This window comes from Dicentrarchus labrax, unplaced genomic scaffold (assembly GCF_905237075.1).
Source record: "Dicentrarchus labrax unplaced genomic scaffold, dlabrax2021, whole genome shotgun sequence".
Taxonomy (NCBI): Eukaryota; Metazoa; Chordata; class Actinopteri; family Moronidae; genus Dicentrarchus; species Dicentrarchus labrax.
In genome coordinates, this window is record NW_026136707.1 from 16421245 (window position 1) to 16436903 (window position 15659).

Below are 15659 nucleotides of genomic sequence, written 5' to 3' on the forward strand. Positions count from 1 at the left end.
AGATGACTTGCCTTTCTGATGGAGAGCTTAAGACATCACAGGAAGCATAACTTTTGAATAAGGAAATCCCTCTCTGTGCCAAGACATGTGGCTCTGACCACACTCTCCTGCTTACTTACCATCCCTCTTTGGTCTCTTTTGTCTTTCTGTGTTGTTTTCTGTAATCATCCCTAATTTCTTCTCACTATCCTACCCTGTTTGTGCCTCTCTTTCTGTCTTTTTTATTTAATGTTCTGCCATCCACCCTCTACTCCTTTCCCTCTGTCCCTCCGAGGCCGCCAAACCCTCTAATCCCTGTATGTTTTCACCACATAGTGACAAACCAGAGGATGCAGTTTTGCAAGAATCTGTGTGTGTGCATGCTTTTTTGTGCAGGGACAATTTTTGTCTCTCATGTGTTTGTGGGTATGTCTTTAGTATGTGCATGTTTATGTTTGTTTCTGTGCATGAACAGACCTTTGCTACTTTTGTGGGCCAAAGGGTGGGAGGAAGAGTAAAAGACGAAATTTCCAGGCCCAGAGGTGCTACTCCCTTGTTGATAAGAAAACATCCCAGTTGCTTCTCCATTTAGCCTAAATATTTACATGATGTTCCAGAGATTTTGGACATCTTGTGCTATTGCTGACAGGTGTACTGTTGCATAACTTTATCAGATGCAAATAATTACGTTGTGATATTTCACACAAAGGTTTTTCATTCCACTGTGGGAATATTTGAGGGCACTATATGCCTATATTTGCCTATATATACTTTACAAATATCTTATATAACATTAAAACAAAATGGCAAAGAATATAAAGAGTGTACAATGTAACAAATAGAAAGTGGTTTCAGGCTCTGTGATCAGAAATACCATTCATAAAAGTCAAACAGTGGTTTTATTATAATATAAATATTTTTCTTTATAACTTCAAAAAAATTAAACATAAACAGAATAAAAATAAAAAACATTACACTGTATTTGTCACCTACTGCTATTCTTCCATTGATATCCCAATGTCGAACTGCACTTGTAATTAAACACAGTTTCAAGGGGCAAGACATAGAGGAATGCAGTACTCTGTTAAGTGTTGTTTGACATTATGACAAGTAACTGATAAGACTCTATAAACAAGTGTGTGTGTTCGTTTTCTAGATACAACAGCAGAGCTCTGTTCTAACCCTCTCTGCTCGTTATTGGTGCACTGATCTTCTGGCTGTAGTAGGTGCATAGATGGCAGATGAGAGATTTTGCAAATTCAATACTTTGGCGCTAGTAACAACCTGCAAAATTAAACATCACAATCTTTCTCCGTAGTCAGAGATGATTGGGAGATGATGGGACTGTTGGTGCTCTGTGTGTTTGCAGCCGCGTTCAACTACATCTCCACATCTACAGAAGTCTGCACCAATACCCTCCTACCTGGAGCTAAAGGTAATGCATGGCCTAAAATGTTCTATGAGTCTACCGAGTGTGCCTGTGACTGTGTATTTGTGTTTAAATCTGATTGCATGACACTTCAATATTAAGAACTGTAAAGATTTATCCTGTAGAGCAAAACTCTGACATGAATAGATTTAAAGCAGACAAATGATCAAAGATGGTCTTTGTATTGAAGAGGAGTAAGTGTACTTCTCTACATACCCTTATATATGCTTACAAATACTGTTCTTGAGTGCTCATAACATTTAATTTAAAACCTCATAACCTCAAGAAAGGTCCTCACAATTTAAATGTTAATACCTGTATATGCATCAAATAAAAAAGTCTAAGTGGAAAATTCTAAGGAAACACCCCTGATATGCTTCAGGGTTTACAGAGCTGATGATAACGGTACTAAGCATGTAATGTCCTGTAGTTTATTAGCTTGCAGTCTGCTACCCCATTGTCTTTTGGAGGGAATGCCTCCCTGTGTGTGTTTTCCATTTTATGACATCCAGTAGCTTGTTCCCCTGCTGATTCAGACAGACAGACCTAATAAAATACACAGTTGAGCTAAGCACCATTTTTTAGCTCTATTCTCGCTACTCTAAAACATGGCTTTTAGCTCTAGCATGAAAGAAAGTTAGATGTTACTTAAGGAGTCAACATGCGTAAAAAAGAAGATTTGAGGTCTGTTAAGTGAAAAAGCACAGGAGTTAATCAGTGTAAAAACTGAATTTTACAGTTCTTGAGCATAAATGTATGTTAGCTTCACTCTCGTGGACAAATGTTTTACAAAAGTAGTTACTGAACAATTAAATAAAGTGGTAGTGTAACTAAAGTGAAGAGGCAACTGTAACACAATACAATCACTAGGGTGAGTGGACATTATGTCAGCTTTCCACTGAATTTTTTGTAAGAAAGTCCCATTGTGACGGCGTATATTTAGACAGCTGCCACTAAACTGAACTGATTATTTTTACAAGACTCATCCCATATACTGACTGCAGAGTCAGTCTCTGAGTGTGTGTATTGTCATGTCTGCATATCTGAGTGGGTGTCAGACGTGCATTTTTCTACGTTTCATAACACTGAAATAATGTTCACACTGTTTTTATTTATTTTAACGTTTCCACAAACATACTTCAGTTGCATTTACTGGTACTTTGACTTAAACATTTTGAAATAGATTTACCAACATTTCATTTTTTATAGAGGCATAGGGCATGTGAAACACTTTTTTAGTTAGATGAAAAATCTTGAATCTGCTTTTACTCACTTACGTCACATAAAGTGATCCTATTGCTCAAAAGCATGTTAGATCGCTGCCAGGCTATGCTATATTTGGCATGGGAAATTTCTCTGTGATTTGACACCAAAATCACACAAGTGAGGCATGTTAGTAATTTTACCGTACAGAGTTTGAGTTCAGTAGTCAAGAAAAGGAAATAATGTTATGCAGGCAGAAAAAAACACTTGAAATTGCAGTGATTTAGGTTACTTGAAAATGTCTACACAGTCTGCAGAACTGAATTATCAATTTTCCTAAGTACTCCTACAGGCTAAAAGAGAGGGTTTGTTACAATCCGTCGTTTCAAAGCCCAGCACTTAAGAAGATATAAAGTGCTCTTGGCATCAACAAATGGGGCAAAATTACAGCTCTAATAGACACTTTGAAAACCTCTCAAGATTTCTTTCCAAGAGCTTTTTGAGCAGTCGACCCACCAGAGATATTTCTCCTACACTTCATTTGTGCTTTCAACTTTTAAATGTTGTCACTAATACTTAAAACGTGCTTTTGAAAATGGTATTGGCTTGATGAAAAAAATTAAAATGGAATATGCAGAGTCCACAGTAAATGTCCACTGTTGATTGAAACTTAACCTTACAGTAGGACTTTCCCCCAAAACAACAACTGGACCTGCACTTAATCTCATACACAAACCCTGCATAACCCACATCCAGCGCTACAGTAGCATAGTTCTTGGCCATCAGTTAAGTTTTGATAATGTATCATCATCCTGTGATGGCTATTTTACTGCCATGCCTCTTACAGGCCCCTTTTCTACAGAAATGTGATTAAAACATAATGGGAAACCACTCTCCTTGTGCAGACAAAAGTCACTTTCACACTCCACTTTTCTGTCTTTCCTTTTTAATCCAGGAGACCAAGGTGAGATTGGTGAGGAAGGAGATCAGGGAAAACTGGGGAAGAATGGACCACCAGGACTTCCAGGTATCTAGCATCTATTCTTGCCTGGCTATTTATTTATTTATCCTGTAAAGTAGGAATTGGGACAAAAACAAAACATATGGTCAGCACAATGACATCCCCATTGGTTTGTGGAGTACCGTTTTAGACAGAGCCTGTGTGAGCCAGCGGTGGTGACGTACTACGAGTTAATCTGTTTATTTTAGCTAATCTAAATTGATCTGAGTTTTGTGTACTGCACTGGACAGACTCATTGAGAATGACCTGTCACTCACAAGGTAGACACACCCAAAAGCATACGCAGCTTTATCGTCTAAATTGGACCTTCATTTACTAAATGAACATCATAGTAGGGAAGAAGACCTGAAAAATAGCGATTGAGACCATAAACCCGTTAGGAAACTGTTTACTGAGCTCATAAATTAAGTGAGAGGTTGTCTCATTCTCCATTACGGTGGGTTATTGCAGCCAATGGAGCTCCCCCTGCTGGCCTTTTCGTTGGCTTCACTTTTCAGACCTGTTAATGGGTCAGCATTATAGTCTAAATAAAATAAAGTTTGGTTTGTTATCAGATTGCAGTTGAGGATGATGCAGTGGACAAATACTGGCATAATCATAGGTCTGTTTTAATGGCACCCACACTATAGCTGGATGACTTAGTGAGTCACAGTAGAATCAGACAATGAAAAATCCTGAAGATCATTTGGGGACTTAGAACTCATCAATAGGAGGTTAGATAAGTTTTATGTATCAAATAGGCTTTTTCCATAACACAAATGTTGACATATTATAGTAGCAAATGCACAGGTGTCACTCATTAGAATAACAATGGCTCTGTTATGTAGCTGCTAATTAATTACACCTGTGCTTTTCCCAGTGTGACAAGTCAAAATGTCCTCTGTGAAAAAGGCAAAAATCTGATCGACAATGAAGTCTACTTTAGCACACAGCACAAAAATAGTCCTGCAATATCAACGTCCAAGTTTAAAATGCATTTCATTTAGAACACATGTAGTGGTAACCCTTGAGATACTGAAGAAATTCTGCAATTCTTTCTTTACTAGCATGCTTGAAACACGTGTAGCAAGGGCTGAAGACTAATGAAAGCAGGGGGAAAAACCAGCAAAAGTAATGAGTCGGAAGGTCTCACTTCTCTTTTATGTCTGTACAGAAGCATGACACCCATCTGTAACTCAAAAATATAATTTATATTGCTCTTGTTACCCGAACAAACAGTCTTACTTTCTGTACTCTGGGCTTCCAGACAGCCTGCGTGACTTAGCCCTGGCAGCAGCTTTTGCTTTTCCTGCTTTAGACAGCTTGCTTTCCTTCGCTGTGCAGTAGATACAGAGGCTTTGCCCTGTGACAGACAGACAGACAGACAGACAGACAGACACACAGACACACAGACACACAGACACACAGAAATACAGACAAACACACAGACAGACAAAAAGACAGACAGCCCTGCACTGTTGTGTTTCTGAGAAAGAAGCAGATGTGTTAATTGCTGCCGAGGAAAGCAGCGGCATCCCTCTTCAACATATGTGTTCCAACTGGCCATGTAGACAAGCTGGCCAACCAACTGGCCATATCATACACACAGATGTCTGCACACACACACACACACACACACACTGAGGCATACAATATACTAAATGCACACAATGCACACAGTACATCATTGTATATACATACACACACACTGTGTGAAAGCCCTGGTTCCTGGCTGCCCTGTTTCTCTTTGCAGATGTTTGTTTTATTCAATAACTTCACACAGAAGTCCTCACACACACACACACACACACACACACACACACACACACACACACACACACACACACACACACACACACACACACACACACACACATACTTTCCAACAACAAACACACATTCTCTCATCAGACTGTGAGAGACAAATGTCAGGAATGCTTGAGTCTTTTTACAAAAGTGTAAAGACAAAGAAAGCACCGGTGTAAGTATATATATATGAACCTTTTTTCAACTTTTCAACTTTGTGGATATTTTTCAGCAGTATAGCAAACCCAGTCATTATGGTTTTTCTGTGTGTATGCACACTGTAGGAATGAACGCAAGTTCCTATGATGACCTTGTAAGTAAGTCAACAGCTTAAACAGATGACGCATGTGTTCCCTGTCTTAATTTAAGCCACTTTACAGGAAACAGTTGCTTAATTTTGGAATCTTAAAAAGGGAATACATGACTGTGAATGCTCCAGTGGGCAACAAAAAACAATTTGTTGCTCCAAACTTATTGACGTCAACAAACAGTTGTGCTGGATTTCTACATTTGTTAATTGTGCTTTACTTAAACTGCTGGTAAAGTCGAGGTGAGAATTTCAGTGTAACAAACAGTACAGTTAGGTGTTATGTAATGTTCTTAATTCTCGTGAAGGACCTGTTGGAATGAACCAAATGTACAACAAATGGAAAATCTGACTGAAAGCCTTCATTTGACATGACCCAGCTCTCTTTTCTCTGTCTACCAGGCTCTAAAAAGCAGAAATACCAGTATTCATATGTGCTTGGTGTTTGAGCCAACAATGCAGCATTTTAATCTCCTTTATTTTTGTTGTATTAAGACCTGAAAACATTCCACCAGTTGAAGCCATTATTGGCGTTTTAGAAATAGACTGTTTAAAATGTGTCTTAGGCTCCATGATTAGAATGAAAAATGTGGCCTCCACCTCCTTTCTCCTCCAGCAGCTGGAGAATCCAGACGTTAAACCAGTTGGAGGGGTTGGCCATTATAAAGAGCGACTGCAGTGATAGGAAGGAGTGTTATCTGGACGTTTAGATAGACGGTTTAACTGGCAAGCATAAGCACTGCGAAAACAACATTTATCAACTTTTATAGACACTGAAGGAATAACAAGGACCAACAGATTAAATGTCTTCATATAGTAAAAAACACCTATAATCACTGTTCACAATCAGTTCTCAGGTGAGTATTGCATAAATATTTGCTTTGTGATGATGCTTCTCAGGCATTCATGCTGAAAAATGCATGCAAAGATTTCATGCAGATTATAGTGAAATATTGTGAAATTTCCCATAGGCCAGAGCCTACCAGACCTCACACAATCCATAAGACCTCACACCTTTTGCCAACACTTCTCACAAATCATCAAGTAGAAAATCAACATGAGAAAGTGGGAAATAGGAAATAGTAGTGAATAGCTGCGTGTGTGTGTTTGTGTGTGTGTGGCAAATCCCTCTAATAGCAATAGGCCTCTCCAATGCGTCACTTAGTATTTCAAATGCCATCAATTTCCAGTTGAATAGTTTCCTGAGGAAATACTCATTCAAGTGCTGGCAGAAAGCCTCAGTCTGCTCTGTAGTTTTCCCATACTTTCTCTCTCTCTCACACTCTCTCTCTCACACACACACACACACACACACACACACACACACACACACACACACACACACACACACACACACACACACACACACACAATATCTTCTGTCATCCTACACTTTCACTGTAACATCCAAAAGCCATCTCAGTATCTCTTCTAACACCTTCTGAAATCCTAAAAAGGACTGTAGATGATTACAAATACGCACACTTTCCCTACACTCCACAACGGGCCACTCAACCCAAAGTACTTTACTTAGTGCCCAAAATAAATCAGCATTTTTCTCTTCTAATTTATTTACTGGCATTCTAATAATAAGAACGTCAAGAAGTTAGGAACCAAACTATGCAGTGATTGTTGGGAAAAAGCCTCAGGGCTCGTAGAGATTATCTCCAGAAGATGAAATGGGAGCATGGAATTATATTGATTAGGTTTGAAAACAACTAAATAATCAGAAAACAAAAGAAAACGCTATGAAAGCCATGAAAAATAACTGCAAGAATGTGACAAATCCGAATCATAGACTGTATGTCTACAATAAGAGATCTTTAAAAAACATGATGAAGTGATTTTACAATATCTATTCACTTCTTGGAAAATGTTGTGCATTGGGTATAGTACCCTTTCTGTATATTATGCACACCATGTTGGATAAGAAAGCCATACTTTCAAATTGAAATGATTAGATTTTTGTACTGTGTCTCAAATAAATCCAGTCTTCTCCATATATTCCTTCTCCTCTCACCCTCTTTCTTTCTCTTCTTTCCCAGGAGTGCCAGGAGAGACAGGTCTTAAAGGAGAGGTGGGCCACACAGGAAAGATGGGGCCTATTGGAGACAAAGGTATAACAAAGGAATGTCATTTTAATCAAATTTTAATCTAAAGTTCATGTTTATATATGAAGTGTTAATGTAAACACTGTTTCTGTCTCTCTAGTCTTCCCACTTTTGCTATAAGGTCTCCCTGTCATCAGGTTAACCTTATTACAGTGTAAACATAGGCCTTATACATTTTCATTAGAATACATTCCAATACACTGAATACAGTACACTTATCAGTAATCACACAAGAGAGCGCATCAGAAGTAACGCTTCCAGTCGTCAGTGTCCTTAAAAAAAAACATATCTCCAAAATGAGAGAGAGACTGATTCAAGTCTAAATGTGTCCTTGGTCCTGCGCCATTTTTCAGTTGTCAACAACAGGCGACAAAAATGTAAAACAAAAAAAAGAAAAAAAGAAAAGTTTCCTGAACTCCTCCTCAGCTTGGACAGCCGTTCCAAAACCATAGACTCAAAACATCAAAATAAGTAGAATGGACATCTCTACAAAACCCAGCAAACTTAATTAGTCCCAAGACTAATACAAACAAGAAGGAGTGTTTTAAGCCAGTTGCAGTTTTCCTTAAAAGTATGTATTTTTCCCTATTTCTTTTATGTTCAAAGTTATTACATCCAAAGATAGAAGAAAACATAATCCTACAGTATGATGTCATGCAGTTGCTTTGGGAGGTGAAACAATTTCTATCTTTATTTTTGTTTTTATGAGCTTTTCATGTTCCCCTTTTCTTTTCTAGGCATTCACTTTTCTCAGTATTCATTATGTGTAATACACTTACAGGAAAGTGGCTGTGCATCTGCCATCCAAGGCAAAGGAGTGAGGTCACAGGTTTGGATTTTCCTTGATCCTGAGCGCCTGCAGCTCATAAAACACCTGTGGGGGGGAATACATTATCAGGGCAAATGTCAGCTTTAATTCATGTCACAGAAAATAGTGTTAATTTTCATGTCTACGTTAGAAAAATTGGTGTTCATTCAAGATAAACATGAGATTATGACACTGAATCTTCTATAATTATGTGCATATGTCTGCCTATTATTAGAGTATCTCCAAAGCTTACATTTAGCTTGGGCCAAAGAACAGCTATCTAAAGCCATAAACTATAAAACTATGTGTAATTAGTGGATTCATATGGAAAACTAACCAACTGACTGCTGCAGGACTGTTAACTGTATTGTACTGTACACCCTCAGAGACAACACTGCACTGCATATCTGGTAGTATTTTATTTTAATAACTTATAGGAGATACTATACTGGCAACAGGATAATAAGTCAGAAATTGTGATCAGGCTGGTCAGATTGTTCAGGTACAATATGTCACTGTTCCTCCTCATACAAAACCAGGCTTTTGTAATGTTTGTACTGCAGCCCACTTCCCCAAAATTTGCAACTGTCAGTTGATTCTCTTAATAAAGCTACATTATAACTAAACAATATGTTCCGGATTACATTTAAATGACAATTAATCCACATCTCTATATTTCAAACAAAAAATGTTTGTGTTGTCATGTTGAGGTTTATTTGGAACTATTCAGTTTGGGTTACAATAGGTTAACATTTGACCTGAGTAAATCTATACCTGTGTGCAGCCATATTTAAAATGTTTTATGTGTGATACAGCCATCTGGTGGTATTCTTTTGTAAATGCATTACAATATCATCATAAAACAAGACAATGTCAATAAGTTGAGTTATTTGTGGATAGTGAATGTACTGGTTTATTTATTTATATTTTCATGGATTCAAAACCTGAAAAAAAAAGAATTGCAGGATCACAGGTGTCGTAATTGTAATTACTGTTTTTCTATTTCTCGGTAGGTGACAAAGGTGATATAGGTTTGGAAGGGCCCTCTGGTTTAAAAGGGAAACCAGGTGAGTAGTCTAAAGCATGCAGACATTGCTTTTTTTTAAAAAATCCTTTATGTAACAACAGTTGCCATTCTCCTCCTCTCAGACAGACATAATGATGTTACAGGAATTTGACATTTACAAATAAACTGTCAAACAATATTAGGACAGAGATGTTTTCAATTTTTTTGGCCCGTATACTCCAGCACACTGGAGTTGAAATAAAATCATGACTATGAGGTCAAAGTGCTGACCTTTAGCTTTAAGTGTGTGTTTCACAGCCCACCACTAGTTCCCCAATTTTATGACAATGCAGCACCTGACCTCAGTTCACCTGATTATGTGTTTCACTTGCTGAAAACTAGCCTTGGGATAAGCGAAGATAAGAAGAGGAGATGGCTGAAGTACATGCCTGTATCAGGGACAATGCCTTGTGTACATAGCATGAACACGTATAGGGAGCATTGCAATTCATTAACTCAATTTAAATAAACAATAGCAAGGTTAGACGAGACTTGTGCCATGCAGCAGGACTTGCGCTAGGCTTTTAAAGGGCTATCATACCAGTGGTGCTCTTCTGTAAGGTTCCCAGTCTTAGCCTTATGTACTCTTTTGTGCTAATGCAGACACTCACATCATCACATGACCCTTTTTTAATCCTTCAGGCACAACATGTGACTGTGGCAGGTACAGGAAGGTGGTTGGACAGCTGGATGTCAATGTAGGCAAGCTGAGGAATGCTGTCAAGTTTGTGAAGAATGGTAAGTACTGAATGGTATGAAATCCAGCAAACACTACAGGATGTTAAGTCGCAGTAAGCAAGCTGAATATTCTCAAAAGCCTGAAAATCACAACATGCAGCTATTTTTAGAAATTAACCCAGTCCTTGTTTTTTATTAATTGTGCCATGTCAATGGCCTGACAACAATGTGGCTGAAAAATGATGGTTTGGCTGGCTATAGGAAAGGGTTGGCACTAGATTACTACCTTCTGACTTGTCTAGTTTTTTTTATTAAATACATATTTTGTGTAGTTTGTTTTGTTTTAATTGTTGCTTTGCACGTACAACTTATTTGCAGAGAAAACAGTTTTTCCATTTTCTTGGACAATATGTAAATAACTCCTAATGACCTTTAACCCGTAACCCTGTTCTGTGCAGTTATCTTGGGGCTGAAGGAAACAGAGGAGAGGTACTACCTGCTGGTCAAGGAGCCCAAGAGGTTCGGAGAGGCTTCAATGAATTGCAAGCTAAGAGGAGGCACCCTGGCCATGCCAAAAACCAGCAACACCAACAATCTCATGGCAGACTATGTCAGTCAGGCGGGACTGACAAGAGTTTATATTGGAGTCCAGGCTCAAAGCAAGGACACAGTAAGTGGTCCCCATCACAACATAATGCACACACAAACTGCAGCAGGGCGGGGTTTCAGTTTTTAGTCCATTTGTCCACTTTGCCACTGTTCTCTAGAGGAGGATTAGTATCTGTAGATATAGAAACATCGCCCAGCCCTACAGGGCCAAATTCTCCTGAAACCTGGTTAACTGTTGAGGAACTATTTTTCAAGAGTGTTCCCTGTTGTGAATAACTAATTACTTATCTCTGTGTTTTATTGCCATCAGGACAGAACAAGCAGTTATGTTTATGCAGACTCCAGCCCACTGCAGGGGTTTGCAGCTTGGAGCCAAGAGCCAGAGCTACAGTCCATTGTATCTTCCACTACAAACTCAAGCTGCGTGGAGCTGCTCAGCACTGGAACATGGGGTCATGTGGAGTGTGAAGCCACCATGTTTTTCATCTGTGAGTTCCCAAAGAGCAGGAGAAGAGGAGGAGGAGGAAGAGGAACACCTGCCTCTGCATCATCATAAGTCAATGAGGCATCCAGACTTGCATGCAAAAGAGATAAAAGTATACATATATATTGTGTTGTAGAAAATTGGCAATTAATACGTATTAATAAAGAAATAACTGAAATTAAAATTAAGTTTTGCCTGGATTATCAGATTATGTTGCTTTGATCAATGACATTACACCATCACAGACGGACAATGGACAGATTCTTGAGTAAATGTTACATGGTCTACTGCTTCTTATCAAGTAACCTATTACAAAATCATTTTATAAGATAAACCAATACATTTTTGTTATGATTAGAGTATTAATCATTGATTAATTAATCATCGCCCCTACTCTATTTCAGTTAGTTTTTCAATTCAGATTCAATTCAGATAATGCTTTCTAAATTTTTTGGAATATATAAGTGACATCTCATTAGAATTTTGAACTTTCTTTGTTTGTGTTTTTGCAGTAATCATGATGAGTGTTACATATAGTAAGTCACACTGAAACAATATTATTCAATTCATTCAGTGTGAACCTTGATCTGACCTGATCAAATATGCTTATCTATATTGCAGTCCTCTGACCATCTGTCCTCAGTGTGGTATTGACATGTTTGGAAGTAGAGGGTGAGGCAAGAGGTGATGAGTTAGGATGGATAACTCAACAGTGACAGCTAGTGGACATGTACAGAATGGCAGGTGATAATAAGAAGTACTTATGAACTTGTGATAAGAAGGTTCATCAGGTGCACTGTAAAAATTAGTTGTGCCCATTAGTCATGATAACTTCTAATTCATTGTCAGTATGACTACAAATTATTGAAACAGTTGTGATAACTCAGAATTTTGTGTTTATGTCTTCTCAACTAGTGAAAAGTTTTCAAACTAAGAAACATGATTCAATTGAAATTAAGAATGTCAGTCAAAAGCATGTACGGATAATCGCTTCTGTCATTGGCTGACCTTCAATTAACATCTCCAAACAAAACGTTTCTGCTGCCCGCCATTTTCTCTCTTTCACCACTTCCAAATCTGTTCGGTAGTTTGGATTACCCTGCTGGAAACTGAGGTAACTAAGATAGCTAGCTTTAAGTGATAGCTAAAAGTTTGGCACATAATTATTATATAATTATAATTTATATTATAATAAATGTTTAGCCTTTTATTTGCATTAATCACCAGAAGCAACCAGATGGTCCTGCTTCTGTTCAGATGGCATTAATGTCGCTTTGAACAAAATTCTAGCTCAGCAAAACCTATATCAAAAGATATTTGAAAATAAAAGAGAGAGAAAACAATATTTTTCAAAGCCTTTTCTTGATATCTCTGATATCCCTTAAACTTCGCGCGTGACCCCGCCTCCCTGTCTGCAGCGCGAGGCCGAGCTGAGTCTGTCGCAGGTGAGCTCAGTGTGACGGAGACACTCTCCTTTCTCCTCAGGAACAAACTGGCGCCTGCTCCACAGTTTGTCATCAAGGTGGGTTGAGTTAATTAAATTGCTTTTGTCTTGTCTTTCTTTTGCTAAGTTAGCAAGTAGCTAACGCAGCTTGTAGTAATATTGATGTTGTAACAGTGAGCTAGTTTCAGCCCAGCTCCGATGCATTGTTTTTTGCAGGTGATATCATTACACTAGAAATCCCAGCATGTAAGATGTAATTTGTTTTTCTTCTCAGGATGTATGAAGAACATGTCAGTGGTGATTGTATATTTTCAACTTATACAACTACTAATGCTAACACGTAGTAGCATTGTTATCAGCAGCATCCTCACTAACTCACACACTCTTACTGTTCCTTGCTCAATTTATCTCTCCCTCATTGTCTCACTCTGCCACTCATTCATATACTTTCATTCAGAGCACCATTTTGAGAGAGTGAACAAACTGTTGCTTGTTAAATGAAATGAACTTAATTGATCCATAGATTGTTATTAAAGTGAGGTATCCTCATGGCCACATCTACTTGAGTCGCTAGTGGCTTTAATAGTGTATTCTGTCTTTTAACAGAATTCCAACCAAACAAAAAGGGCTGTCATTCTGAGGGGCCTGCCGTATTTCCTCTGTGAAGATCCTTCAAAGTTCCTCAGGACTGCAGAGGTAAGCTTAGTTATTGTTACTGAATGAATTGATGAAACTGTTGCTAGCTGTAAATGTTTTAATGCCAGTGCATGTGGAAAACTGTCCCCATTTTATTCACCCAATCAATTTTGGTTACCATATTATGGCATGCTGTTTAGGAAATGAACTTAGAATATATTGAATGAATGTTTGAATATATTGAATGAAAACTGACGTCATCAAGGCACTGGCGCCATCTTTAGTTTAGGCCTATCAGGTTCTACCTGAAGTGTTATTTCCACCAACATCTCAGAGAGACCCTACACAGACACACACTCACACACACAATCGCCAGTTTAAGAATCTACTGTTTACTTTCTGTTTTTTGTTTTTTTATCTCTTAACATTTGCACTTTAATCTATTCTCTTAATTGTAATGTTATTTTACTTCTATTTAAAGTAAACAGTAGAGTCTTAAAGTGGCAAGTGTGTGTGCGAGTAGGGTCTCTCAGCAGGTCAGTAGTCTGATGGTGTGCGGGTAGAAGCTGTCTCTGAACCTGCTGGTCCTGGTTCGGATGCTCCTGAACCACCTGCCTGACGGCAGGAGCGTGAACAGACTGCAGCTGGGATGGCCGGAGCCAGAGAGGATGTGCCGCACCCTCCCCCCGCAGCGCTGGCTGTACAGGTCCCGGACGGCCGGCAGCGCCGACCCGATCACTCTCTGCAGAGCTCCACGCCCGAGGACAGCACAGTTGCCGCACCAGGCTGCGAAGCCCCCAGCCAGGACACCCTCTTATGAGTAATCATGTTCAACAAAACATTGCTGAAAGAACATTATGCATCATTCTTGAAGGTGAGATGATGGTGGAAATAACACTTCAGGTAGAAGCTGATAGGCCCATACGAAAGATGGTGCCAGTGCCTTCATGACGTCAGTTTTCATTCCATATATTCAAACATTCATTCCATATATATTTAATTTCCTAAACGGCATGCCATAATGCCGAAACATGTTCTTGTTTCTCACAGACGTTTTGACAAATACTAAAGAATGCTAAAAAATACTCAATACTAAAATATATTTTTCTTTCTTTGTGAAGCCCACAGACACGGAGGACAGCATGACGAGGGGAATGAATGTCGGCATTGTCCTAGCAAAATAAGGAGAGGATCTTCTTGACATATCGGTGGTCCTGGAGGAACAGATCATTCTGCATGGCATCAAAGACTACTCGCATGCAGTAGCTATGTTAATGGGTCTCCTATATGCACTGAACATTGACTACCCGAAGGAGCTGCAATATACCTTCAAAGTCATTCAGAAGGTTCTCATGAACATCGGCGGTGAGCACTGCTCTGCAAGGGTTCATGGACTGAGGAATAGACTTCTTCGTAAAACTGTGTAGATACTACACTGAGACTGAGAGTTTTCTTTTAAGTTCTGTTCCACTATTGTAATAGTCACTGACATTCTCAGTTGCAAGAATTTAAGACCTTTTCCACGATTTTCTAAGTTGACATTAGTCATAACCTTTTTGTCTACAAGGGTTTGAGGTTATTTTATATTTTGTATATGTTATGAAAGACAGCGATAGAAGTAATGAGTAGAGAGTACTCATTTGTGCACATTCTAAAGAGGAGATGTTTTACCCATAAGCTTGTGCTGTTTTTGGGGACAACTTTTTGTACTTGATGGGATGTGTTGATGTGTTTACCTTGCACATCTGGTTTATTAAAGCTTTGAAGAACTGGAATTGATTTAGTTTCTTTGGAACAACCAATAACCTATAGAGATAATATCTTTAAGCATAATCTAAAATAAAGTTGAAAGAGAATTACCAAATATGTAGTATAAATTTAATCTTAAGCAGAACTAAATTATGAAAGTTGACTCAAATATAAATGTATAATGAAGTTGACATAACATAAAGTTAGGTAAACTAGATATTGTAGGTAGACTGAACAGTAGATTAATTATTTCCAGCTTTGGAATTCCAGTTGAAAGAAATTAAGATTGTGTTGACTCAACTAAAGAATTCTATAGGAACTGAATTTTGATTAAGTTATGTAAACTAAAG

General features: G+C 38.4%; 1 protein-coding gene across 2 annotated transcripts; it reads left to right on the forward strand.

The window, feature by feature from the left end:
• The first annotated feature begins 1124 nt into the window (after positions 1-1124).
• On the forward strand, positions 1125-11664 carry colec10 (collectin sub-family member 10 (C-type lectin)). 2 transcript variants are annotated; one of them, XM_051407591.1, is made up of 8 exons: positions 1125-1201; positions 1298-1414; positions 3567-3638; positions 7770-7841; positions 9657-9710; positions 10352-10447; positions 10846-11057; positions 11307-11664. In XM_051407591.1, exons 2-8 carry the CDS (start codon positions 1315-1317, stop codon positions 11550-11552), a joined length of 852 nt encoding a protein of 283 aa, XP_051263551.1. In that variant the 5' UTR covers positions 1125-1201; positions 1298-1314; the 3' UTR covers positions 11553-11664. The 2 variants fall into 2 exon arrangements, with proteins under 2 accessions (XP_051263551.1, XP_051263552.1); XM_051407592.1 differs by having other exon boundaries at positions 1134-1205.
• Positions 11665-15659: the final 3995 nt, after the last annotated feature.